At 38.1% G+C, this 24,890-nt stretch overlaps 5 protein-coding genes across 5 annotated transcripts; 1 reads left to right on the forward strand and 4 right to left on the reverse strand.

Annotated features, from left to right (window-relative positions):
* Nucleotides 1-13,991: 13,991 nt before the first annotated feature.
* On the forward strand, nt 13,992-16,846 carry LOC308705829 (Fc receptor-like protein 5; the record flags this gene model as incomplete). The annotated part of the gene is made up of 7 exons (XM_081391070.1): nt 13,992-14,046; nt 14,172-14,447; nt 14,546-14,830; nt 14,906-15,184; nt 15,273-15,536; nt 16,277-16,522; nt 16,824-16,846. The coding sequence occupies 7 exons, from the start codon at nt 13,992-13,994 to the stop codon at nt 16,844-16,846; spliced, it is 1,428 nt and encodes a 475-aa protein (XP_081247196.1).
* Nucleotides 16,847-19,304: 2,458 nt separating this feature from the next.
* On the reverse strand, nt 19,305-19,679 carry LOC308687021 (histone H2B-like; the record flags this gene model as incomplete). The annotated part of the gene is made up of 1 exon (XM_081359208.1): nt 19,305-19,679. One exon carries the CDS (start codon nt 19,677-19,679, stop codon nt 19,305-19,307), a length of 375 nt encoding a protein of 124 aa, XP_081215334.1.
* Nucleotides 19,680-21,026: 1,347 nt separating this feature from the next.
* On the reverse strand, nt 21,027-21,457 carry LOC308687023 (histone H4). The gene has a single exon (XM_081359210.1). The coding sequence runs from the start codon at nt 21,436-21,438 to the stop codon at nt 21,127-21,129; it is 312 nt and encodes a 103-aa protein (XP_081215336.1). The 5' UTR covers nt 21,439-21,457; the 3' UTR covers nt 21,027-21,126.
* Nucleotides 21,458-22,311: 854 nt separating this feature from the next.
* Nucleotides 22,312-22,722, reverse strand: LOC308687015 (histone H3.2; the record flags this gene model as incomplete). Its single annotated transcript, XM_081359202.1, has 1 exon — nt 22,312-22,722. One exon carries the CDS (start codon nt 22,720-22,722, stop codon nt 22,312-22,314), a length of 411 nt encoding a protein of 136 aa, XP_081215328.1.
* Nucleotides 22,723-23,485: 763 nt separating this feature from the next.
* LOC308687019 (histone H2A-like) lies at nt 23,486-23,872 on the reverse strand (the record flags this gene model as incomplete). Its single annotated transcript, XM_081359206.1, has 1 exon — nt 23,486-23,872. The coding sequence occupies one exon, from the start codon at nt 23,870-23,872 to the stop codon at nt 23,486-23,488; it is 387 nt and encodes a 128-aa protein (XP_081215332.1).
* Between the last annotated feature and the right edge of the window lie 1,018 nt (nt 23,873-24,890).

The following is a 24,890-nucleotide window of genomic DNA, read 5'->3' on the forward strand; positions in this document are numbered from 1 at the left end:
AAAAGAGAGAGGAAACAGACTGTCGTGTGGTTCTCCTCCTGTGAGGGTGGTTCTCTTTCCGTGAGATACTGTGTTCTTTTCGGCGGGTTGTTTGGATTTGAGGCTGGGCTGTGAAGTGAGCGAAGACTGAAGCTGAGAAATAGACGGAGGAGAGTGAAGTGTTTGTCAACAGAAACCCAAGGAATATTGTCAGCGGTGGGAAAGACGCAAAGTGATGAGTATCAGATCCGTTGTTTATATGCACTAACACTGAAGTGGTGTTGAGAGTTTGGAAAGTGTGTGGCACGAGTGAACCAGTACACCGAGTGAATTGTTGATCTGTCTCCAACTTTGTCCTCTCCCTGCCGTATGTGATGATTGCTGTACCCGTTTTTCTGCTGTCTCTGGAGAGAAGTTGAGCCCTTGTGAGAGACGAGCGTTTATCTGGTGGGAGAAAGACCGGTGGGTGAGTGCTGGCCCGAATGCACGGTGTGCGAGTGGAATGCAGTGCCTGAAGTGACGATTCACACGGTTTGTGTCATGGAGTGAAGTTTATCGTGTGGACAAGTAATAGTAGTCTGATGTGCACTCTCTCCTTACAGTCTTTCACCCGCTGTCCCCAAGGAAGGTTTGATATATCGAGCGCCCAACGTACCCTTTGAGACAGCCTGGCTTTATTAATGTTGAATGTTTCATCTACTGGTAAATGGTTAAATCCTGCGGCATTATTACAGTGTACAGCTGAAGTGAAGTGTCTCGCTCAAAGCATCCTTCCTGCCTGGTGGTCTCCACACGCCCCTATCGAAAGCCGCTGCCCTGTTCAGAACGATAGAAGGTATTGCAGCCGAATGTTTCATCTGTTGTTGAATGGTTGAATCATGTTGCAGTGTTACAGTGTACAGCTGAAGCGGAGCGACGCGCTTAAAGCATCCTTCCTGCCTGGTGGTCTCCACACGCCCCTATCGAAAGCCGCTGCCCTGTTCAGAATGAGAGAAGGTATTGCAGCCGAATGTTTCATCTACTGTTGAATGGTTGAATCCTGTTGTAGTGTTACAGTGTACAGCTGAAGCGGAGCGACTCGCTCAAAGCATCCTTCCTGCCTGGTGGTCTCCACACGCCCTTATCGAAAGCCGCTGCCCTGTTCAGAATGAGAGAAGGTATTGCAGCCGAATGTTTCATCTACTGTTGAATGGTTGAATCCTGTTGTAGTGTTACAGTGTACAGCTGAAGCGGAGCGTCTCGCTTAAAGCATCCTTCCTGCCTGGTGGTCTCCACACGCCCCTATCGAAAGCCGCTGTCCTGTTCAGAACGAGAGAAGGTATTACAGCCGAATGGTTATCTGCTGTTGAACTACTAAACCTTGTTACATTGTTGCCGTGTACAGTTGAAGCGGAGCGACTCGCTTAAAGCATCCTCCCTGCTTGGTGGTCTCCACACGCCCTAATTGGAAGCCTTTGCCCTGTTGGAAAGAGAGGAGGTATTTCAGCTGGATGTTTCATATGCTGTTGAACAGTTAAACTTTGCTGCGTTGTTACAGTGTACTGTCGAAGTGGAGTGTCTCGCTCAAAGTGTCCTCTCCGTCTGGTGGCCTTCACTCGCTCCAACGAAAGCCCCTGCCCTGTGTAGGAAGAGAGAAGGTATTTCAACTGAATGTTCGTAGATTGTTGAATAGTTAAACCCTGTTACCTGGTTACAGCGCACTGTCGAAGTGGAGTGTCTCGCTCAAAGTGTCCTCTCCGTCTGGCGTCTGGTCTCCACATGCCAGAGGTGGGAGTAAGTCACACATGTGCAAGTCTCAAGTCTTTAACCTTCAAGTCTCAAGCAAGTCCAAGTCAATTTTGCGAAAAGCAAGTCAAGTCACTGCTTTATGTCAATCAAGTCAAGTCGTAGCTTGGGTCACAAGTCACTGGCAAGTCATACACACGTTTGATGATTTCACTGAATTTATATATTAAAATAAGTTAAAACTACAGAAGTTGTGGACTATGGTTTTATTTGCAACATTTTTTTTTAAATATGCATTTCCACATACAGCTGAGTGATTACTACAATAAAAATCGAAAAAATTTAAAATAAATAAAATTTCAAACTACATAGCCGTAAATGTAACTGAAATTAGGCCAACATTAAATCATGAAAAAATAAATATGCCTAAAACATTGCAGAAGACCATTAAAAGGTATTTAAACAATTCACAAAAAGTATAATGGTTCCTATGCCACCAAATGGCATTCTTCAAACTGGCATCCCCTTTATATAAGTTATATATTTTTAAATATGAAGTTAAATCCGCCTAGGCTAATTATAAAAATAACTCATACTAGGGCAATTTTTCCACCACATTTTGAATTTTGGGTGCATATTAATTCTGCTGGCATTTTGCCACCAACCCCCTGATAACATCTGACCCTGCTTTAAGAGAAACATAAAACACGACTATGTTTTCTATGTTGTTTTTTGTCATTGGAAAGAACAATATATTTGGCTTTAAAGCATGATTCGAAAGAAATGTGGCAAATGTTATACAAAACATATGCCATCATTAATTATCATTTGAATATTGACAACATTAAGCTACATTTGAAAACATAATTGTGTATAAAGAGGCATGCTGTTTTGACCAATATTCTCTCTAGATTTAAAGATTTAGTATTAAAGAAAGTCAAATTAACAAACAGGTTAAGCCATAGCTTACTTTTAGACGTGGTGAATGAAGTTCGACTGTTCGAGCTTGTGATGGTCGTCCGATATCCCTTGCCAGTTATTATGCGTACAGCAAATCTTCTTGTATGAATATGGTCAATTTTAGTCTTTATATCCAAAAAGAAACGATGCTGGGAGATGTTTTTGTATTTAGCGCGCTGCCGCGCTCACCGCGATGTTTGTTTTTTCAGGGCTTGTGCAGCGTCACGCAATCGCGCAGAATCTGATGACTGGCGTCAATGGTTCCGTGCTTTCATTTTGTTCATCAATTGATGTTGCGATGATTTATATAAAAATGTATATCAAGTCATTCTCGAGTCATACAGTTCAAGTCAAGTCTCGAGTCATTGGATCTCAAGTCAAAGTCAAGTCGAGTCATTTTCTTTATTTAGTCAAGCAAGTCTCAAGTCCTTAATTTTGCGACTCGAGTCAAGTCATGTGACTCGAGTCCCCCATCTCTGCCACATGCCCCATTGAAGCTCCCGTCCTGTTCAGAAAGAGAAGTATTGTTGTCAAGCGTTCGCATACTGTTGACTGATGAACCCTGTTGTATTGTTGCAGTGCACAGCAAAGAGGGAGCGTCTCACTTAAAGTGTCCTTTGGCCTGGTGGCCCTCCACGCCCGCGTTACAAGCGGCCGCCGCTGTTGAGAAGGAAAGAGAATAGCTGCGGTACTTACCTCGATCGAAGTGTCGTCCGGTTGTTCAAGGTTCTCTCCCGTCCCGGCTCAAGGCCCCCGTCTCACTTGGCGTGGCCCAGAGGACATCTGCCGGAATATACTCACCTGCTTCTCCTCCTGGCCCGGCCCGCTCACCATCCTGTGCTCCGTCCGAGTTTGAGACCACCACCCTCTGGATACTTACCTCGGGGCAGCATCCGGGGCCAGCTCCATCCTCGCCGTGAGTACTTACCCAGTGACCTACCTGACGGTGTGAGTCCCCCTCCGATCCCCCTTCAACGAGCTGCAGGGCTGCCACGAGTGTTCCGTCCTCCTCGGCCCAGGAGGGGCCATCGAATTGCCACTGGCGACCAGAAGGAAGATTTTAATTAGGACTTTTCAAATTTTGCTTTTAACTCAAAGAAATTGTTATTCCTTACTCCTCTTGTCCGTCTTGTTCCTTGACACGCTCCTCGAGGTGGTACCCGGTCTCCAAGGGTGGGTGCAGTCTGGCTCGGCCCACCCCGACCTGTGACACATGCGTCGTGGTGCTCCCGTGAACTCTCGTCAGAGGCCCACATTGAAGAACACTAATAGTTGGATAAAGTCGTTATTTTTCTGCACAAAAAGTATTGTCGTCGCATGATAAACTTAATGTAGAGCCACTGTAGTCACTTGGACTATTTTAACGATGTTTTTAATAACTATTCTGGGCCGGCGAGTTTGGGTCCCTCTGAAAGCCTATGGAGGAGTGAGACAGCTCTCAGATTTCATCAAAAATATCTTAATTTGTGATCCGAAGATGAACGAAAGACTTACATGGTTGGAACAACATGAGGGAGAGTAATTACTGACAGAATTTTAATTTTTGGGTGAACTAACCCTGCTAGAGTAAATTTATAAATGTTACATTGTAAATTAAGTAAATGTGTTCCATATTATAAATGATAATTTATTTATATGGGTTATTAAATGTTTGTTTAAAGTTATTGGCCTATCATTTTCAAAAGTATATAACTTACACAGCATAGGCTATATTTGTAACTGAAAACACACACACACACACACACACACACACACACACACACACACACACACACACACACACACACACACACACACACACACACACACACACGTTTTTGTAATTTGGTGTTCAACCCATCATATTTTTTTTTTTGTCAGAGCTGTTGTGTAAACAAATTAAAATAAAAGTCAAATAAGACAGCAGGTTAAACTATGTCCTCAGAACAAGAGTAAAGTGTCTGTTTTATCGGTAAAAGCACAAATGGAGACATGAGTTCTGACCCTATAGTTTGTTTGTGCTGTTCTGTCTCTGTGTTTACAGTAAACATCGTCTTGGATGCTGCAGGCTGATGAGTGCTATAATGAAATTAGTACATCATATTTAAAATATGTTTTGATCACAGGCTCGACATGTACGCTTGACAAAATCCACCAAGTGGATTTTTTGAAGGGGCAAGTGAAAGAGAATTTGATTTGCCCGACCGGACAAATAGCCTGATTAAAATGTCAATAACAAAAAAAATACTATTCTGCATTCATTTAGTGTAAGTGGCGACTGATAGTGAATACAATTCACCTTATTTTCCATGACAACAAGGGCGACGCCATTACGCTAATTTTGTCATCTTACTTCCGGCTGAGCGGGACTTCAACTTCCGGCTGAAACGACCTACGCTAGTTTCTAGCGTAATTCTATAGTTGTAACGGTAAAATATGTAAAGTATTATATGCTCAGTTAGGGGCTGCCATAACAATTGGATTAAGAGGATAGAACAATTTAACCAACGGTGTTACGAACACAATGTAGGCTAAAGCGATCGGAGTGTTGTGGTGTACTTTACGAATTACACGAGGAGCACCTGAGGCAATGGCGGAAGGCGCTAAACTTGAAGTGCTCACCCAAGCGCTGTGTGTTCGTACCATGTGTGTTATATGTGTTCGTACCATTTTATGGACGGGGAGCAGACTGACGAACGAACACCCTTACCCCGAGTAAAGGCTCGGCTACGATGTTCTGGTAAAAAAGTCCCGACGGGTGCTGAACAGGTTGTCAGATTCAGGTAAGCTAACTTACCTATCTATATGCTTGTTAGTCTAACGTTAGATGAAGTCCGTTCTATGAATACATTAGTAACGAGCCGTTCACAAAATACAACGAATCTTGCATGATTACCATTGGCCAACTATATGTCATATTTCTTATATTTCGTTTACTCTGTGATATGGACCTAAGGGTCTGAAATAAAGAATGGATGAATATTCACGATAGTACAATATATTATGGTACATTACAATCTTATAATAGCTCACATTATTCCTGTAAGGAGGCCAGCTAGCTACATCTCTTATTCAGATATTGACCTATGTAGAGTTAGGAGATTGTGTATATACTGTTTCGTTTTTAATGCATCTTTCTTTTTCACACTGTTCTAAGTATGAGTGCCATCATAAATTAATTCATTCTCATTTTAAGTACTAATTTAAATCTACATTTTAAATTTAAATCTAATTTAATTAAGTACTATTTAAATCTATTTTAAGTACTAATGTAAAAATGCTTATGGTTCTATTATTTCCTTAGATCATCGATGAGCGTCAGTGTTGCAGTGGACAACTGTGAGGATGATCACAGCAGCCCCATGCCCCAGACCTGTGATGCAGAAACACAATGGGAGAATCCATCTGTCTCTGACCACAACTACGCTCCAAAATCTCAACTCAACCTGAAGCCACCTACATCTGAAATGGGAACACAATGCGTTGAGCCAGTGCCATACTACATAACTCTGCTGAGAAATGACCACCTTTGTCAGCTCTACACAGGGTCGACATTGATGCATTCCACTCAGTTGCCGAGCACCTTACCAGTTCACACACCAACAGCTTTCAGCTACACACTTGGTATCAGCTCCTGATGACTCTGATGAAGCTGCGTCTTAAAGGGTTAGTTCACCCAAAAATGAAAACTCTGTCAGTAATTACTCACCCTCATGTTGTTCCAACCCCGTAAGACCTTCGTTCATCTTCGGAAACACAAATTAAGATATTTTTTATTAAATCTGAGAGCTGTCCTCCATTCTCACTCCTCCATTTTATTATTTTTCTCAATTTGTGTTCCGAAGATGAACGAAGGTCTTACGGGGTTGGAACAACATGAGGGTGAGTGATTACTGACAGAATTTTCATTTTTGGGTGAACTAACCCTTTAATTTATTGCAGGGTGATCTTGCTGAAAGGTTTGGTGTTTCTCAGTCCATTGTAAGCAAGGTGATTTTGCGTTGGCTTGACATCATGGAGAAGTGTTTCAGAGAGCAGTTTCCAAACACAACATGTAGAGCACAATATATCAAAATTGCGCAAATGTATATATCGCAATATGCATATTTTTTTTTAGCTTTAATAAGCTTTAATCAGTTTATATAATTCATACAGTGAAAAACTAAGCAGTGTTTTACATTTACATTTGATTATTCAGTTTCTGTTGTTAAATAACCCTAATGTAGGAAAACCTGAACCCCGTGGTTTACACTGATGTTAAAATAACACTTCTTATATACAGTAAAACACTGATGTTCACTATCACAAGTTGAAGGGATGTTTTCTTGTTACAAAAAGAATGTGAAACACATATGTAGGTTATATAATTTTAAATCTAATTTAAGTTAATTTTATATACTTTAAGCATTATCGTATCGCATATCGAATATCGCATTGTTTAATGAGTTATCGCATATCGCATTTTTCTTCAATATCGTGCACTTAATAACTTGGTCCAGGCAATGAAGTAATGGCAGACAGAGGCTTCACCATTACCGATCTCCTCTATGAAAGGAAGGGAAAACTTGTCCTCCTTTTGAATCTTGTAAAACAGATGTTACCTGTTATGAGTAGTTATTTTTATAAACCTTTACAATGTGAGCAGATGTTACCTGTTATGAATAGTTATTTTTATAAACCTTTACAATGTGCCCAGATGTTACCTGTTATGAATAGTTATTTTATAAACCTTTACAGTGTGAGCAGATGTTACCTGTTATGAATAGTTATTTTTATAAACCTTTACAGTGTGAGCAGATGTTACCTGTTATGAATAGTTGTTTTTATAAACCTTTACAGTGTGAGCAGATGTTACCTGTTATGAATAGTTGTTTTTATAAACCTTTACAGTGTGAGCAGATGTTACCTGTTATGAATAGTTGTTTTTATAAACCTTTACAGTGTGAGGAGATGTTACCTGTTATGAATAGTTGTTTTTATAAACCTTTACAGTGTGAGGAGATGTTACCTGTTATGAATAGTTGTTTTTATAAACCTTTACAGTGTGAGCAGATGTTACCTGTTATGAATAGTTGTTTTTATAAACCTTTACAGTGTGAGCAGATGTTACCTGTTATGAATAGTTGTTTTTATAAACCTTTACAGTGTGAGCCGATGTTACCTGTTATGAATAGTTGTTTTTATAAACCTTTACAGTGTGAGCAGATGTTACCTGTTATGAATAGTTGTTTTTATAAACCTTTACAGTGTGAGCAGATGTTACCTGTTATGAATAGTTGTTTTTATAAACCTTTACAGTGTGAGCCGATGTTACCTGTTATGAATAGTTGTTTTTATAAACCTTTACAGTGTGAGCCGATGTTACCTGTTATGAATAGTTGTTTTTATAAACCTTTACAGTGTGAGCCGATGTTACCTGTTATGAATAGTTGTTTTTATAAACCTTTACAGTGTGAGCCGATGTTACCTGTTATGAATAGTTGTTTTTATAAACCTTTACAGTGTGAGGAGATGTTACCTGTTATGAATAGTTGTTTTTATAAACCTTTACAGTGTGAGGAGATGTTACCTGTTATGAATAGTTGTTTTTATAAACCTTTACAGTGTGAGCAGATGTTACCTGTTATGAATAGTTGTTTTTATAAACCTTTACAGTGTGAGCAGATGTTACCTGTTATGAATAGTTGTTTTTATAAACCTTTACAGTGTGAGCCGATGTTACCTGTTATGAATAGTTGTTTTTATAAACCTTTACAGTGTGAGCCGATGTTACCTGTTATGAATAGTTGTTTTTATAAACCTTTACAGTGTGAGGAGATGTTACCTGTTATGAATAGTTGTTTTTATAAACCTTTACAGTGTGAGCAGATGTTACCTGTTATGAGTAGTTATTTTTATAAACCTTTACAATGTGAGCAGATGTTACCTGTTATGAATAGTTATTTTTATAAACCTTTACAGTGTGCCCAGATGTTACCTGTTATGAATAGTTGTTTTTATAAACCTTTACAGTGTGAGCAGATGTTACCTGTTATGAATAGTTGTTTTTATAAACCTTTACAGTGTGAGCAGATGTTACCTGTTATGAATAGTTGTTTTTATAAACCTTTACAGTGTGAGCAGATGTTACCTGTTATGAATAGTTGTTTTTATAAACCTTTACAGTGTGAGCAGATGTTACCTGTTATGAATAGTTGTTTTTATAAACCTTTACAGTGTGAGCAGATGTTACCTGTTATGAATAGTTGTTTTTATAAACCTTTACAGTGTGAGGAGATGTTACCTGTTATGAATAGTTGTTTTTATAAACCTTTACAGTGTGAGCAGATGTTACCTGTTATGAATAGTTGTTTTTATAAACCTTTACAGTGTGAGCAGATGTTACCTGTTATGAATAGTTGTTTTTATAAACCTTTACAGTGTGAGCCGATGTTACCTGTTATGAATAGTTGTTTTTATAAACCTTTACAGTGTGAGCCGATGTTACCTGTTATGAATAGTTGTTTTTATAAACCTTTACAGTGTGAGCCGATGTTACCTGTTATGAATAGTTGTTTTTATAACCCTTTACAGTGTGAGCAGATGTTACCTGTTATGAATAGTTGTTTTTATAAACCTTTACAGTGTGAGCCGATGTTACCTGTTATGAATAGTTGTTTTTATAACCCTTTACAGTGTGAGCCGATGTTACCTGTTATGAATAGTTGTTTTTATAAACCTTTACAGTGTGAGGAGATGTTACCTGTTATGAATAGTTGTTTTTATAAACCTTTACAGTGTGAGGAGATGTTACCTGTTATGAATAGTTGTTTTTATAAACCTTTACAGTGTGAGCAGATGTTACCTGTTATGAATAGTTGTTTTTATAAACCTTTACAGTGTGAGCCGATGTTACCTGTTATGAATAGTTGTTTTTATAAACCTTTACAGTGTGAGGAGATGTTACCTGTTATGAATAGTTGTTTTTATAAACCTTTACAGTGTGAGGAGATGTTACCTGTTATGAATAGTTGTTTTTATAAACCTTTACAGTGTGAGCCGATGTTACCTGTTATGAATAGTTGTTTTTATAAACCTTTACAGTGTGAGCCGATGTTACCTGTTATGAATAGTTGTTTTTATAAACCTTTACAGTGTGAGCAGATGTTACCTGTTATGAATAGTTGTTTTTATAAACCTTTACAGTGTGAGCCGATGTTACCTGTTATGAATAGTTGTTTTTATAAACCTTTACAGTGTGAGGAGATGTTACCTGTTATGAATAGTTGTTTTTATAAACCTTTACAGTGTGAGGAGATGTTACCTGTTATGAATAGTTGTTTTTATAAACCTTTACAGTGTGAGCCGATGTTACCTGTTATGAATAGTTGTTTTTATAAACCTTTACAGTGTGAGCCGATGTTACCTGTTATGAATAGTTGTTTTTATAAACCTTTACAGTGTGAGCAGATGTTACCTGTTATGAATAGTTGTTTTTATAACCCTTTACAGTGTGAGCAGATGTTACCTGTTATGAATAGTTGTTTTTATAAACCTTTACAGTGTGAGCAGATGTTACCTGTTATGAATAGTTGTTTTTATAACCCTTTACAGTGTGAGCAGATGTTACCTGTTATGAATAGTTGTTTTTATAAACCTTTACAGTGTGAGCAGATGTTACCTGTTATGAATAGTTATTTTTATAAACCTTTACAGTGTGCCCAGATGTTACCTGTTATGAATAGTTATTTTTATAAACCTTTACAGTGTGCCCAGATGTTACCTGTTATGAATAGTTGTTTTTATAAACCTTTACAGTGTGAGCAGATGTTACCTGTTATGAATAGTTGTTTTTATAAACCTTTACAGTGTGAGCAGATGTTACCTGTTATGAATAGTTGTTTTTATAAACCTTTACAGTGTGAGCAGATGTTACCTGTTATGAATAGTTGTTTTTATAAACCTTTACAGTGTGAGCCGATGTTACCTGTTATGAATAGTTGTTTTTATAAACCTTTACAGTGTGAGGAGATGTTACCTGTTATGAATAGTTGTTTTTATAAACCTTTACAGTGTGAGCCGATGTTACCTGTTATGAATAGTTGTTTTTATAAACCTTTACAGTGTGAGCCGATGTTACCTGTTATGAATAGTTGTTTTTATAAACCTTTACAGTGTGCCCAGATGTTACCTGTTATGAATAGTTGTTTTTATAAACCTTTACAGTGTGAGCAGATGTTACCTGTTATGAATAGTTGTTTTTATAAACCTTTACAGTGTGAGCCGATGTTACCTGTTATGAATAGTTGTTTTTATAAACCTTTACAGTGTGAGCCGATGTTATTTTTATAAACCTTTACAGTGTGAGCCGATGTTACCTGTTATGAATAGTTGTTTTTATAAACCTTTACAGTGTGAGCCGATGTTACCTGTTATGAATAGTTGTTTTTATAAACCTTTACAGTGTGAGCCGATGTTACCTGTTATGAATAGTTGTTTTTATAACCCTTTACAGTGTGAGCCGATGTTACCTGTTATGAATAGTTGTTTTTATAACCCTTTACAGTGTGAGCCGATGTTACCTGTTATGAATAGTTGTTTTTATAACCCTTTACAGTGTGAGCCGATGTTACCTGTTATGAATAGTTGTTTTTATAACCCTTTACAGTGTGAGCAGATGTTACCTGTTATGAATAGTTGTTTTTATAACCCTTTACAGTGTGAGCAGATGTTACCTGTTATGAATAGTTGTTTTTATAAACCTTTACAGTGTGAGCCGATGTTACCTGTTATGAATAGTTGTTTTTATAACCCTTTACAGTGTGAGCCGATGTTACCTGTTATGAATAGTTGTTTTTATAACCCTTTACAGTGTGAGCAGATGTTACCTGTTATGAATAGTTGTTTTTATAACCCTTTACAGTGTGAGCAGATGTTACCTGTTATGAATAGTTGTTTTTATAACCCTTTACAGTGTGAGCAGATGTTACCTGTTATGAATAGTTGTTTTTATAAACCTTTACAGTGTGAGCAGATGTTACCTGTTATGAATAGTTATTTTTATAAACCTTTATAGTGTGCCCAGATGTTACCTGTTATGAATAGTTATTTTTATAAACCTTTACAGTGTGCCCAGATGTTACCTGTTATGAATAGTTATTTTTATAAACCTTTACAGTGTGAGCAGATGTTACCTGTTATGAATAGTTGTTTTTATAAACCTTTACAGTGTGAGCAGATGTTACCTGTTATGAATAGTTGTTTTTATAAACCTTTACAGTGTGAGCAGATGTTACCTGTTATGAATAGTTGTTTTTATAAACCTTTACAATGACCAGATTTTCCCTGTTATGAAGTTTTTTTTTTTTATGAACCTTTACAATGTGACCAGATTTTACCTGTCAGTCATTTATTATAAAACAATATAATGTGAGCTCTGTGGATTCCCCTTAAAACTTAAATGAATTAAGTCTTCTAGTTAGAAGGAATAAGTCACGTCAAGTTTGCAAATGAATACCATCTTGGTTTATTACTTATGAAATTTAAATGGTGAAATGTATCTACATGAAGGTCAGTATAAGGTGTCTCTAGCTTCCTGAAAACATCAAACACTTCTTAAAACTGATTTTATACAACTTATTTAATGGTTCATATTTAACCAATTACCTAATCTCCTATCCTTAACCCTAAATATTCTCATTCCTTATTATTTACAAATAATTTTTTATTGCTGCTCCGTCAACTCCTTCTGACAGGACGTAGTTAAATATTCCCATAGGTTAACGTTACCTCTGGCCACGTTAACAATGACGATGGATGAGACAATGTGAGACGAACTGATAGTTGTACGAAGTTTTCTCCGTGCTCCCAATTTAAAACATTTACGGTATTAACGTTATTTGTCATTTTTATAAAGTTTTGGCTAACTATAAACAATCTTCTAACTACTGAAATAGCTACCGGATGTGCCGTGTCAGTTTAGCGGAAGTCGGATGACAAAATGCGGAAGCGCGAAGTATTAAAAGTGGGCGGGGCGGAATAAGGTGAATATGACAGAAATTATGACTAAGAAGAGTATTTTAGTGTCCATCATTCTGTCCAGAGACACAGTTTAGAAATAAAACACACAGTCTCTGTTTACTGTCAGTTTACAGTCATCTCTGATCACTGATGTTCTGCAGAAGAAAAAGAAAGACTGTCACTGTCAAAACTCTGAACACTGTGACCAGAGACAGAGACAGAAAGTTCAGACTGTCCACTTATTTCACAGCAGACATAAAGGATCATTTTACTGAGTTTTACAGAGTATAATAAAATACAGATATTCGGCAGAAATCACTCAAAACACAAAGGAACAGGTTTAAGAATTACTGCATTTACTAGTGGAAATAAAGTGAGTTTATAGAGAATCTTTAAGCTCTAAAAGTTCTCAGCGGAATTTGAATGAAACTATTTAGTTGACATAAAATATTGACATATTTGTGTTTCTTCTCAGGTTTCCCCACATCTACAGTGACTGTGACACCAGACAGTCCTGTATTCACTGGAGAAACAGTCAATCTGAAGTGTGAGATAAAGTCTGATCACAGTGACTGGAGATCTGAGTGGTATAAAGACAGTGTAATATTACAGACGTCTGATTATCGTTACACTGTAAACAGAGACACTCTCACTATCAGAGGAGCTACTGAGTCTGATCAGGGTCAGTACAGGTGTAAAGGACAGAGAGATGGAAGACCAAACTCATCAACATCAAGATCTGCTGTTTCTCTCTCTGTGAAGGGTGAGTTCAACATCATTGTCCTCCTAAACTCTCTCTACATGATCATGATCACACAACCAATCGAGACACGGCAGGGTCACATGACCCACAGATGGGACGTTTGTCATTATATATTTTAAACAATATTTTAGTAAAAACCTAAAGTAATATTGACATTACTATATATAATTTGAAAGCTTGCTGACAGATTTTCAAAATAAATGACAGAGGAGCAGTAATTTATCAATTTGCAACTAGAATATTTAATACGCATTAGGTATGTTCAGGCCTTTATTTTGAAATAGCTATGAACATGAAAAATCATGAAAGATTGGTAGAAACATGTTTTCATGCCAACAGTTCAAAAGATAAAACCAATTCAATTTTATGTGGAAAAAAGGTCTGAAAAGGTCTTAAATATAATGAAACAAATTATGGTTTCTTGATTTGTGATGTGGCTGTAACGCACATATGTGATTTTTATGCGTTTATTAAAGGTTGAATTCAAATCAAATACTGCTAAACCGCCCATACTACTTCTCAATAGATCTCTATTTCATAAATTGTATGAACATTATGGATATATATGGTTCAGATCACTCTTAACATGTATGGAAATGTAGGCGTCCTTATGGTCATCAACAGAGCTTGGCTGACATCTAGTGAAAGGTTTATTCTGTATCAGCCACATCTGTTCCAATAAGAGGACTGAAGCAATTACTTTAGTACTTTAAATGCTCATTTATCTGACTCTTGAGGATCTGAATCTGTTGTTGTTCTCCTGCAGATCTAAAGCCGAAGCCTGAACTCACATCAGATCCTGCAGGAGCTGCACTGACTGGAAACACAGTGACTTTGACCTGTCGCATGGATCCGTCCACTGCAAACTGGGACTCTTACTGGTACAAACACACACTGAACCCTGAGACAGAGAAGACAGAAACAAACTACAGCCTGAAGATTGATTCAGTGTCTGATGGAGGCCAGTACTGGTGTAGAGCTGGAAGAGGGGAACCAGTCTATTACACACAATACAGTGATGCACTGTGGGTAAATGTTACAGGTGAGAGAGACTGTAGTGTGTGAAGCAACAAATACAGATCAGAGACAATATCTACACAACTTCTGAAACTATAAATGCAATAATCTGTGTTTGTACAGTGAGTCCTAAAGCTGTGGTGACGGTACGACCTGATGAACGAGTGTTTAGAGGAGAAACAGTCACTCTCAGATGTGATATAAAGTGGGCAGGAGACACTGAGTGGACATACAGATGGGAAATAGAGGGAACCAACAACCAATATAAAAACACTGTCAGCCGAACCTCAACACAAGAGTTGAACATCAGCAGTGTTGATCTCTCTCACCGCGGTAAATACACCTGTACAGGACAGATACACACTCAAAGCTCTCAGCGCAGTGATGCTGTTACACTGACTGTCTCAGGTGAGTGTGTGTTTGTTGTGATCAGCTTCTCCCTCAGTTTCTCTACGGCTCTGTAACTCGTGATGTTTTGTTCAGCTGAAGCTCAGGCATCAGTGCGAGTGTCTCCACAGCCGTGGCTGACTGAAGGAGAATCAGCGACTCTGACCTGTGAGGTTTCAGGCTCCTCTAAAGGCTGGACGTTCAGCTGGTTCAGAGATCATGATCATCTGTCAGACAGCAGCAGAGGAGCTGGAGGATCTTACACTCTCAGTCCTGCTGCTCTACAGCACACAGGAGTTTATACGTGCAGAGCAGAGAGAGGACGACCAGCCTATTACACACACAACAGCAGCTCACACACACTGTGGATCACTGGTGAGGGTTTATGCTCGTGCTCATCCGGATCTGTGTTTCACTGCAGTCTCTGTGCTGTCAGTTTTGATGGAGATTTTCCTCTTTTCAGGAGTTTCTGCTTCAGTGTCTCTGGTCCTCAATCCCAGCAGAAGTCAACACTTCTCATCGGACTCTCTCTCTCTGAGCTGTGAGGATCAGAGTAACTCTGCTGGATGGACAGTGAGAAGATACACAGACAAAGACACACAAACTTGTGCAAATCAAACAGGATCTGGATGTGTAATGGACTCTCTCAGCACATCTGACACTGGAGTGTACTGGTGTGAGTCTGAATCTGGAGAGAAACGGCGTCCTCGAAACATCACTGTACATGGTGAGTCCAATCACGCTTACAACTATAAAACACATTAATAACAATCTGTTCAAGATTAAACAATAATATAATTGAGAATTCAGTCATGTGATTATGCATAAACTAAATGAATATCAGAATACTGCACAGTGAATATCAAGATTTAAACTCTATAATAAAATTAAATATTCAGAAGTTTGGGATTGGTACTTTTTTTTTATGTTTTGGAAATATGTTTGATACCGAGGCTGCAGTTATTTGATCAAAAATGTATGAAAACGTTAATTTTCCAGTATTATTACATATGAAATATTACAATAAAACAAAAATTCTATGTGAATATATTGTAAACTGTAATTTATTCAAAGCTGAATGTTCAGCATCATTACTCCAGTCTTCAGTGTCACATGATCCTTCAGAAATCACTCTAATATGATGATTTGCTTCTCAAGAAACATTTAGGATAATTTTTTCAATGTTGAAAAAAAACTATTGTGGAAAACGTGATGCTTTTCTTCTTCTTTGATGAATAGAAAGTTTGAAGAACAGCATTTATTTGAAATATAAATATTTTGTAACATGAATGTCTTTTTTGATCAATGCGTCACATTTGATCATGAATCCTTGCTGAATAAAAGTTTCTCAGATTAAAGGTAATGAACATTTTGCCCCTCCAGATCTTATTAATAATTGAAGTATGGCTCTGATTAACACAGCCTGTATCATCACTACATCTGTTGATGTGTTTCTTGTGTTTGTAGACGGTGAGGTGATTCTGGAGAGTTCTGTTGATCCTGTGATTGAGGGAGAGACTCTGACTCTACACTGTTTACATCGATCTACAAACTCCCCGATCCTCAGCGCTGATTTCTATAAAGACGGATCACTGATCCAGAATCAGACGACAGGAGAGATGAACATCACTACTGTCTCAAAGTCACATGAGGGTTTCTACTACTGTAAAACAGAGAGAGGACAGTCACTCCACAGCTGGATCTCAGTCAGAGGTTATTTTATTCATGAGCATCTGATGAGATACGCCACACTATTCATATATATGAGTCTCTGTCTCTTATTTCTGCTGGAGACAATCAGGTATTGACAAATACAAAGTTCTGTCATGAAACTCTAGATGGCGCTGGCTGACCGGTCTTTAACTCAGTCTGCAATCACATCATTCTCTATAGGGCACAGCTGATTGGTTCCTGCTGTATCAGCAGCCAATGAGCTCGTGCGCTTTCAGAAACCGTCCCCCTTCCCCAGCTCCACCTGTATAGATCTGCTACGGGTAATTCATGTGTTTTGTAGCAGATCTATTCCTTCAAGACTGAACATATCAACATTGTCATATCCATTACCATGCCAAACACTCAGAGAGTTCATGACAGAACTGTGAAGTTGAACTCTCAAATCACATGCAAAATATGCAGAAATATAGTGAAATCAACACCTTATAAAAAACATCACACAATTCAATGAAATCAAGAGACTGTGAGAGACTTTCCTGTTAAAATCTGACTTTTCATAAATTCAGTTTTTCATTTGAAAGCAGGAATGAATCTGATTGAGCTCATATATGTTCAGTGTCAAACATACAGTTTTGGTCTGAAGAGGAAAACAATTGTACGTACCTCTTAAACATTAAAATGAATAACTTATATTAATATACTATGATGTCATCATTTACTCATCCTTATATGAGTCCAAACATGTTTGACTTTCTTTATTCTGTGGAACATATAAGAAGGTGTTTGGGAGTTGTTGTTTTTTCTATACAATGAAATTAAAAGTTCCTTCAAAATATCTTTTATTTTCCACACAAGAAAGAAATTCAAACAGGTTTGAACAACATGAAGGTCAGTAAATTTGGCAGAATATATATTTGTGAATGAACTCTTCCTTTAACACAGAGCTGTAAGAGGGGGATGGTGGAATAATGTGAGATGGAGGAAAAATATTTCAAAGTTTTTATATTTATTCACAAACTTTGGGTTCCTCGAGAAACTTTCTGAAAGCCCTTCAGAGCTCTGTAATGTTGCTCAATAATGTTCTTGTGTTTCTGTTTTCCAGTGTCACGTTCAGGTCAGATTTCTGTCCTCAAAACCCTCAGTTCTCTTCTGGCAGCTTCTCCGTATCTGCTAGCGACAGTCGTGCTGCTTTACAAGTGTTACAGAGCGAGAGGTAAAACTTCTGTCTGATCTCTCTCTCTGTCTCTCTCTCTCTCCCTCTCTCTCTCTCTCTCCCTCTCCCCCTCTCTCTCTCTCTCCCTCTCACTCTCTCTCTCTCTCTCTCTCCCTCTCCCTCTCTCTCCCTCTCCCTCTCCCTCTCTCTCCCTCTCTCTCTCTTCATATTCCCTCACTGAATCAATGATTTCTGTGTATTTCAGTCTCATCTGCTGAAGACCAGAGTCAGTACGCCGTAACAGAGGAAGAAACTTCAATCTGATATTAAAGAGTTAATTCTGTCCACATGTTTGAATGTTCTGTCAGCATTTATTTGTCCTTTAACATGGTTTGAAAATATTAAAGTTCGTTCTTCTTCTTTATATAAGCTTTATATTTGTCATAACCTTGTGTTGTTAGTCTGTTAGTGAAAGCTTGACAATGATACTGTTGCTTGTTCTAGTTTGCTTGTTTGAGTAATTACATAACATAGTTTTATTCTGTATCAAATATTCTGTATAAATGAATAACTTGAAATTATTAAGTGTTTATTAGAGGTGTTTTTCACATTTGTAAACCATCATCTAATTCAAAAACAATGTCTTTAAGTTTCAGTCATAACTGAATAATAAATCTTTATATATCTAATGTCTGTAATTAAATAATTTGAAAGCATTTCATCATTCAAATTCTTTGTTGACAGTTTCCCTTTAAAGACACTCGGGGACAAACAAAATAAATGTATTTGACAGCAGTTTATAACTCACTCAAACACTCAGAGAGTTGAACCAGCAATACTTGCCTCTGATCAAGACTATAATCAAATTACTTTGTTAAATGATATATATATATATATATATATATATATATTTGTTTGGCTTGACTAAGAGACTAAAAGAGAAGCTTTGGGTAAAATTATATAGTAATTATTATTATTATTTGTGTATCCTTTATTTATCCAGGTAAACTGTTTGAGAACCACTTCTCATGTACAAACATGACCTGGCCAAGAGGCTACAGGAATAAATAGAAACTGCACAGTCATACACACATAACACATAGAACAAGCAATTGAATTAAAAAGGGTAGAGAACAAAGAAAAAAGAAGAACAAAAGAATAAATTGTCATAATGGTTTCATTATGAAGCTCATAATAAATGTTACTCACAGTGTTTGGTGGAGGAAGATGTGAATGTTGACATGATCATGTGTGTAAATCCCAGCACTACTGGAGCACAAGTTTCACATCATCATCATCATCATCTTCCTCTACAGGATCAACAATAGTGTTGAGAGTATTCCTCAGAAGAGTTTCTGCTACTGTAAAACAAAAGCTGATTGTGCAGAAAAACAATATTCAAAACTAAATGTTGAAAATGTTTTGAATTTAATTACATTAGCTGAAGCTCAAAGCCAATGCTGTTAGAGTGAATACATTTCATCTTAAAGAAAGGTTTGTAACGCGTTCATCTGCTAAACCTGATGCTTAACAGCATAAACACAGAAGAATGGATAATAGCTTTTACTTTGGTATGAGAAAACAGTGAACGATCAAAGCTCTTTTGCAGACAATATGTGTGGCTCTTAAAAGAGCCTTTGTGTGTGTGTGTGTGTTGAGCGGACTCCTCTACTTGGAGCTGGTGTATTTGGTCACCGCCTTTGTGCCCTCAGACACGGCGTGTTTGGCCAGCTCTCCGGGCAGCAGCAGACGCACGGCGGTCTGGATCTCTCGAGATGTGATGGTGGAGCGCTTGTTGTAGTGAGCGAGACGAGACGCTTCACCGGCGATGCGCTCGAAGATGTCGTTGACGAAAGAGTTCATGATTCCCATCGCCTTGGAGGAGATCCCGGTGTCGGGATGAACCTGCTTCAGGACTTTGTACACGTAGATCGCGTAGCTCTCCTTCCTGGACTTTCTGCGCTTCTTTCCGCCCTTGCCGGCGGTTTTAGTGACGGCCTTCTTCGAGCCCTTCTTGGGTGCGGACTTCGCTGGTTCAGGCATGATGCTTCAGTCAGAGAAACTCAGAGAACATAAAGCTAAAATCACTGCAGGCGGGCTTTATGCGCTGCTCTATGCTAATTTACAAAGGGAAGAACGAGCCTCTGATTGTGAGTCTTCAACCCATATAATGACCTCATTGGCTACATTACACATTCACTGACTTGTAGGCAGACCAATCAGAAGCTTTAAAATATTAATCACGCCCATCTATAAATACCGTCCATCCCCCACATCGACTCCATTCCTTTGTTTCATTTTCCCGCATTTTTTTTTTTTTTTTCGGAATGAATAAGAAAATGTGCGAATAATTACAGAAATCTTTAACCAGGTATCTTAACACAATGTATTATTACTCAATGTAAACTCTATGAATTAATAATTGCACAATACCGTGCTTTGCATATTCCCTTGAGACCCATAAACGTTTTGTTGTATTTTTCACTGCATTGTTTACAGCATCAGAAACAGCATGAGATAATATAAGAAATAGATTGAAAATTTATATTTTATTCATATGCTATACTGTGTCCAGTTGTTTAAAAAATAAAATGACAAGAAATTACATGTTTAGGCAAAAACTATGGGAAGTTTCAGGATTTGTTTAATCAATCGTTGTGCAAATATAATTCTCAGCTGTTATGAAAGATATAATGTAATGAATTGATATACCATTTTACTTCATGCACTTAATTATGCCTGTAAACATAGCCATAAATGCCATTCAACACCATGTATCTAACTGCATCTAATTAGCATATTAATGTGTTCTTGGGGCAACATGCGATGACAAAGTGTTCTACATTCATAGGAATATCGATGTATAATTTCTTCCCTAGACACCTCGTCTCCAAAAAACCCATATATTTTTCCTGAGATGTTGATTTATGACAAACAACTTGAAAGCAAGTCTGATTTAAATGATAATTACAAAATATTATAATTTACTATAAGAGTGCAAAATTAATGTCAGTCATTTTTAAAGACTAAGCAGAAGTTGTAGTCATTATAAAACCTCCAAAAATTTGGTATCTGTGGAAAGATTTTGACTTTACATCCAGGCTGAAAAACACGTGCTGTGCTAGAAATTCACTAAAATATAAGGTCCACTACAGTGAAGAATAAACTGTATTTTGAAAGACGTGTGCATATACAAATGTAAGAACAATAGTGAACTACATAAAAAAATATACATTGCACAATGACAACGAACGCCCACAACTCATTGAAAATGTAGTTTTAACTGCAAAGCACAATCGTGAGAATAACAGTAAAATATGTAGGTTTATAATTTGTATTTGCTTAAATAATGTTGACGCAACGTTTAAGGAAAGCTCAACAATTAATATATTACGCAAATAGAATTTCACCACCTCGTAACTTGTTCTTTGTGTGATAAAGTGTGTGGCTCTTAAAAGAACCGTTGAGTTTTTCCTTCTTCGCGGATCTCTTAACCCCCGAACCCGTACAGAGTGCGCCCCTGTCGCTTCAGCGCGTACACAACATCCATGGCGGTGACGGTCTTTCTCTTGGCGTGTTCAGTGTAAGTCACAGCATCACGAATGACGTTCTCCAGAAACACCTTCAACACACCGCGAGTCTCTTCATAGATCAGGCCAGAAATACGCTTGACGCCGCCACGTCGAGCAAGACGACGAATAGCGGGTTTAGTGATTCCCTGGATATTATCGCGAAGAACCTTTCGGTGCCGCTTAGCGCCTCCTTTCCCGAGTCCTTTCCCGCCTTTTCCTCTTCCAGACATGACGACAGATACTCTTCAACTCACAACTACCGATACCACTGGATAAGAGTTTATAGTCAGCTAGCGGACCTAGTTGAAACCACATTCATGGGCGGTTCTAGTAAACGTCACCAGTTACGCATTACCAAGTCGAGGTCAGTCTTTTGATGTATTTCTTTTGTGAAGTAAAATATTTAATTAAATCACTAAGAACAACTGATAATAGAAAATGTATGTCTTTTCTGAAAAAATATTTTGAGATCTTTCATGTACCATGATTCATATCTTTGCTGTTTTGTTTTTGTTTTTTTTTGTATTATTTATTTTGTTTTTTTTATTTCCTTTTTGTGTCCTGTGATTATGCAAAATTGACTTAATTTGTTCTATATTTCTAAGAAATGTATGTTTGCACTATTGTAAAACATTTCTTGAATAAAAAATAAATAAATAAAAAAAGGTCAATCTTTTGATGCTTGATACTAGTGGAAATAAGTAGAATTTAAGGAATATTATTAATAACTATATAATTTAACACACATACACATATATATATATATATATATATACATACATACACACACACACACAGATACTTAAATAAACTATAGGGTTTCAGTCATTTTGACCTGCGAGGAAAGGATTTGTTACAGGTAAGGAGAGGATGAGAGTTAATGACCGTACATGTAAACATTAACTATAGTAGCATAACACTAAAACCACCGTTTATTTCCTTACGTTTGCTTTTAGATTTAAGTAATACATAAAAATATAATTTTATAAGACCACCGTAGCATATGAAATTCCGATTTCAAAACACCATATGGAAATCATCTTTCATTGAGTTAACGATGTGGCTCTTAAAAGAGCCGTTGGGTTTGTGTGACTGCTGTGGGTTTAAGCGCGCTCTCCGCGGATGCGGCGGGCCAGCTGGATGTCTTTGGGCATGATGGTGACTCTCTTGGCGTGGATGGCGCACAAGTTGGTGTCCTCGAACAGACCCACTAAATAAGCCTCGCTCGCCTCCTGCAGGGCCATGACAGCCGAGCTCTGGAAGCGCAGATCCGTCTTGAAATCTTGAGCGATTTCTCTCACCAGGCGCTGGAAGGGCAGTTTGCGAATCAGCAGTTCAGTGGATTTCTGGTAACGGCGAATCTCTCTCAGCGCCACGGTACCGGGCCTGTAGCGATGAGGCTTCTTAACGCCACCGGTAGCGGGTGCGCTCTTACGGGCGGCTTTAGTGGCCAGCTGCTTCCTCGGGGCTTTACCTCCGGTGGACTTACGAGCGGTCTGCTTAGTTCTTGCCATTATTTAAAAGTGTTCAGATAATGATTTAATCAAAACTGAGCAGTGCAGTCTGTCGAACACAGCGCGTATTTAAGCCCAGGGCTGCCATGCGCTCATTGGATGGCTTTGCTTCAGAGGCATTCGATTGGTTATTGTTTGACGTCTGTAAATGACAGTTGGCCAATGGCTGTTTTCAAACAAGTGACGTCAGTTTGTGGTTCCCGCCCAAACGTACTTTGCTTTTTCTGTGTATCCACAAAAATAAATGAGGCGAAATCAGTTTTAAATTTGTAAACCAAAATAGGTGATTTTTAATGTTTCTTAAAAACTAATTGGACGTTCAGTTTGACTTGTGGAAAAAATATAGTAAAAAAACAAGTACAGATACTTATTTCATCACGATATATATTACATTTATTTTTTATCAATATATCAGCTTAAATATTTTTAGCAATGCCAATAAAACTACATTTTCATAACGCCCTCATTAAACCATCACAATGTGTAGTGGTTAGTTAGAAAATGCTTGGAGATATATATATATTTGGGGACCATGTGTATTTCTAGTCAAATTGTATATTTTTTTTATGCCAGCATTGTACAATAACTATTTATGGTTACCATTCATAAAAGTCCATTCATATGCATTCTTTACCTATTAGTTGTTTTATCGAAGGGATTTTAATAGAAAAGCAAATAAAATCGGGTAAATGAAATCACTCTTTCTTGGGGAATTGTGTGGCTCTTAAAAGAGCCTTTGGTCTGAAGAGAAGTTTCGGTCAGTCTACTTGGCCTTCGCGGGCTTCTCGGTCTTCTTGGGCAGCAGCACGGCCTGAATGTTGGGCAACACACCACCCTGAGCGATGGTCACGCCACCCAGAAGCTTGTTCAGCTCCTCGTCATTGCGCACCGCCAGCTGCAGGTGTCGAGGGATGATGCGGGTCTTCTTGTTGTCCCGAGCGGCGTTTCCAGCCAACTCCAGGATCTCAGCGGTCAGATACTCGAGCACAGCGGCCAAATACACCGGAGCTCCGGCACCGACGCGCTGGGCATAGTTGCCTTTGCGGAGAAGCCTGTGAACACGGCCGACGGGGAACTGCAGGCCCGCCCTGGAAGAGCGACTCTTGGCCTTAGCGCGAGCCTTTCCCCCGGTTTTACCTCTTCCACTCATTATTAAAATCAGAAACTAAAACAGAATACCCTGACGAAGATAACAGAATGAAGATCAGTGTCGGCTCATACTAGCTTTAAACGAGAGTGCCAGTCGCCCATTGGTTAACACTGTGATAAGTTTTAAACCAATCACTGAACTTCCCTCAAAAGCCCAACCCCCTTTTTGGAACGATCACATGTATTGACTAGACAGAAGAGATTAAATCAAGTGAAGTCATCCTCATTTATATAGCGCTTTTAACAATGTAGATTGTTTCAAAACAGCTTTACAGAGATAAACGTAATGTATCCAGAGATTGAATCACTGAAATGTTTGATAGAAAAAGTACAACAATGGATATTATACGCTGTTCCTACCAAAAGTGCTACACATTTCACACACTATACTTGTTCACATTGACCAGATCTGATACTGTGTAGAGTATTATTACCATTAAAGGCAGGGTAGGTAGGAATGGTCTAAAAAACTTCTTTTTCAAATTTGTTTAAACTTTATGTTCATATCAATACATAATTAAAATGTAAGTACTCTGAAAAAGAAAGTATAAAAATCGAGTGTCTGTAGACCTCTCAGGACTGTTTTAAAGACAGTTCATTATTTCCATTCACTCCACCCCCTCCCTTCTGGGCTCCTTCCAAAGCCACGCCCCCAAAACACATGAACGCGCGACTCCAACCGCTGAGCTGAAGACGCATTATTACCTGAGACAAGCAGAGAGGAAGGAGCACAGTGCATGTAGTGACATCATGTCAGAATCACATGTAATAAAAAAATCTAACGCTAATTGCTTATGAATATAAACAAATAAGATGTATTTTAGTACTCACTATCAAGCTAGCATATTGATATTGGTAAATTTAAAATATATATTTTTTGATTCGCTAACGAGCTAGTTATATAAGCTAAAAACAGGTTGCATTGATACACTTTTTTACATTACCATCAGTTATATTGTGATGAAGATGAATTTCGTGTAAGATTCATAACATATATGGTGTTCTGCATGTAGGGGTGG

This window comes from Scardinius erythrophthalmus, assembly GCF_964197995.2.
Source record: "Scardinius erythrophthalmus genome assembly, chromosome: 2".
Classification (NCBI taxonomy): domain Eukaryota; kingdom Metazoa; phylum Chordata; class Actinopteri; order Cypriniformes; family Leuciscidae; genus Scardinius; species Scardinius erythrophthalmus.

Excerpts from the sequence above, each read along its gene's own strand:
- LOC308687023 (XM_081359210.1), bottom strand. The coding sequence starts at position 21,438 with ATGTCTGGAAGAGGAAAAGGCGGGAAAGGACTCGGGAAAGGAGGCGCT.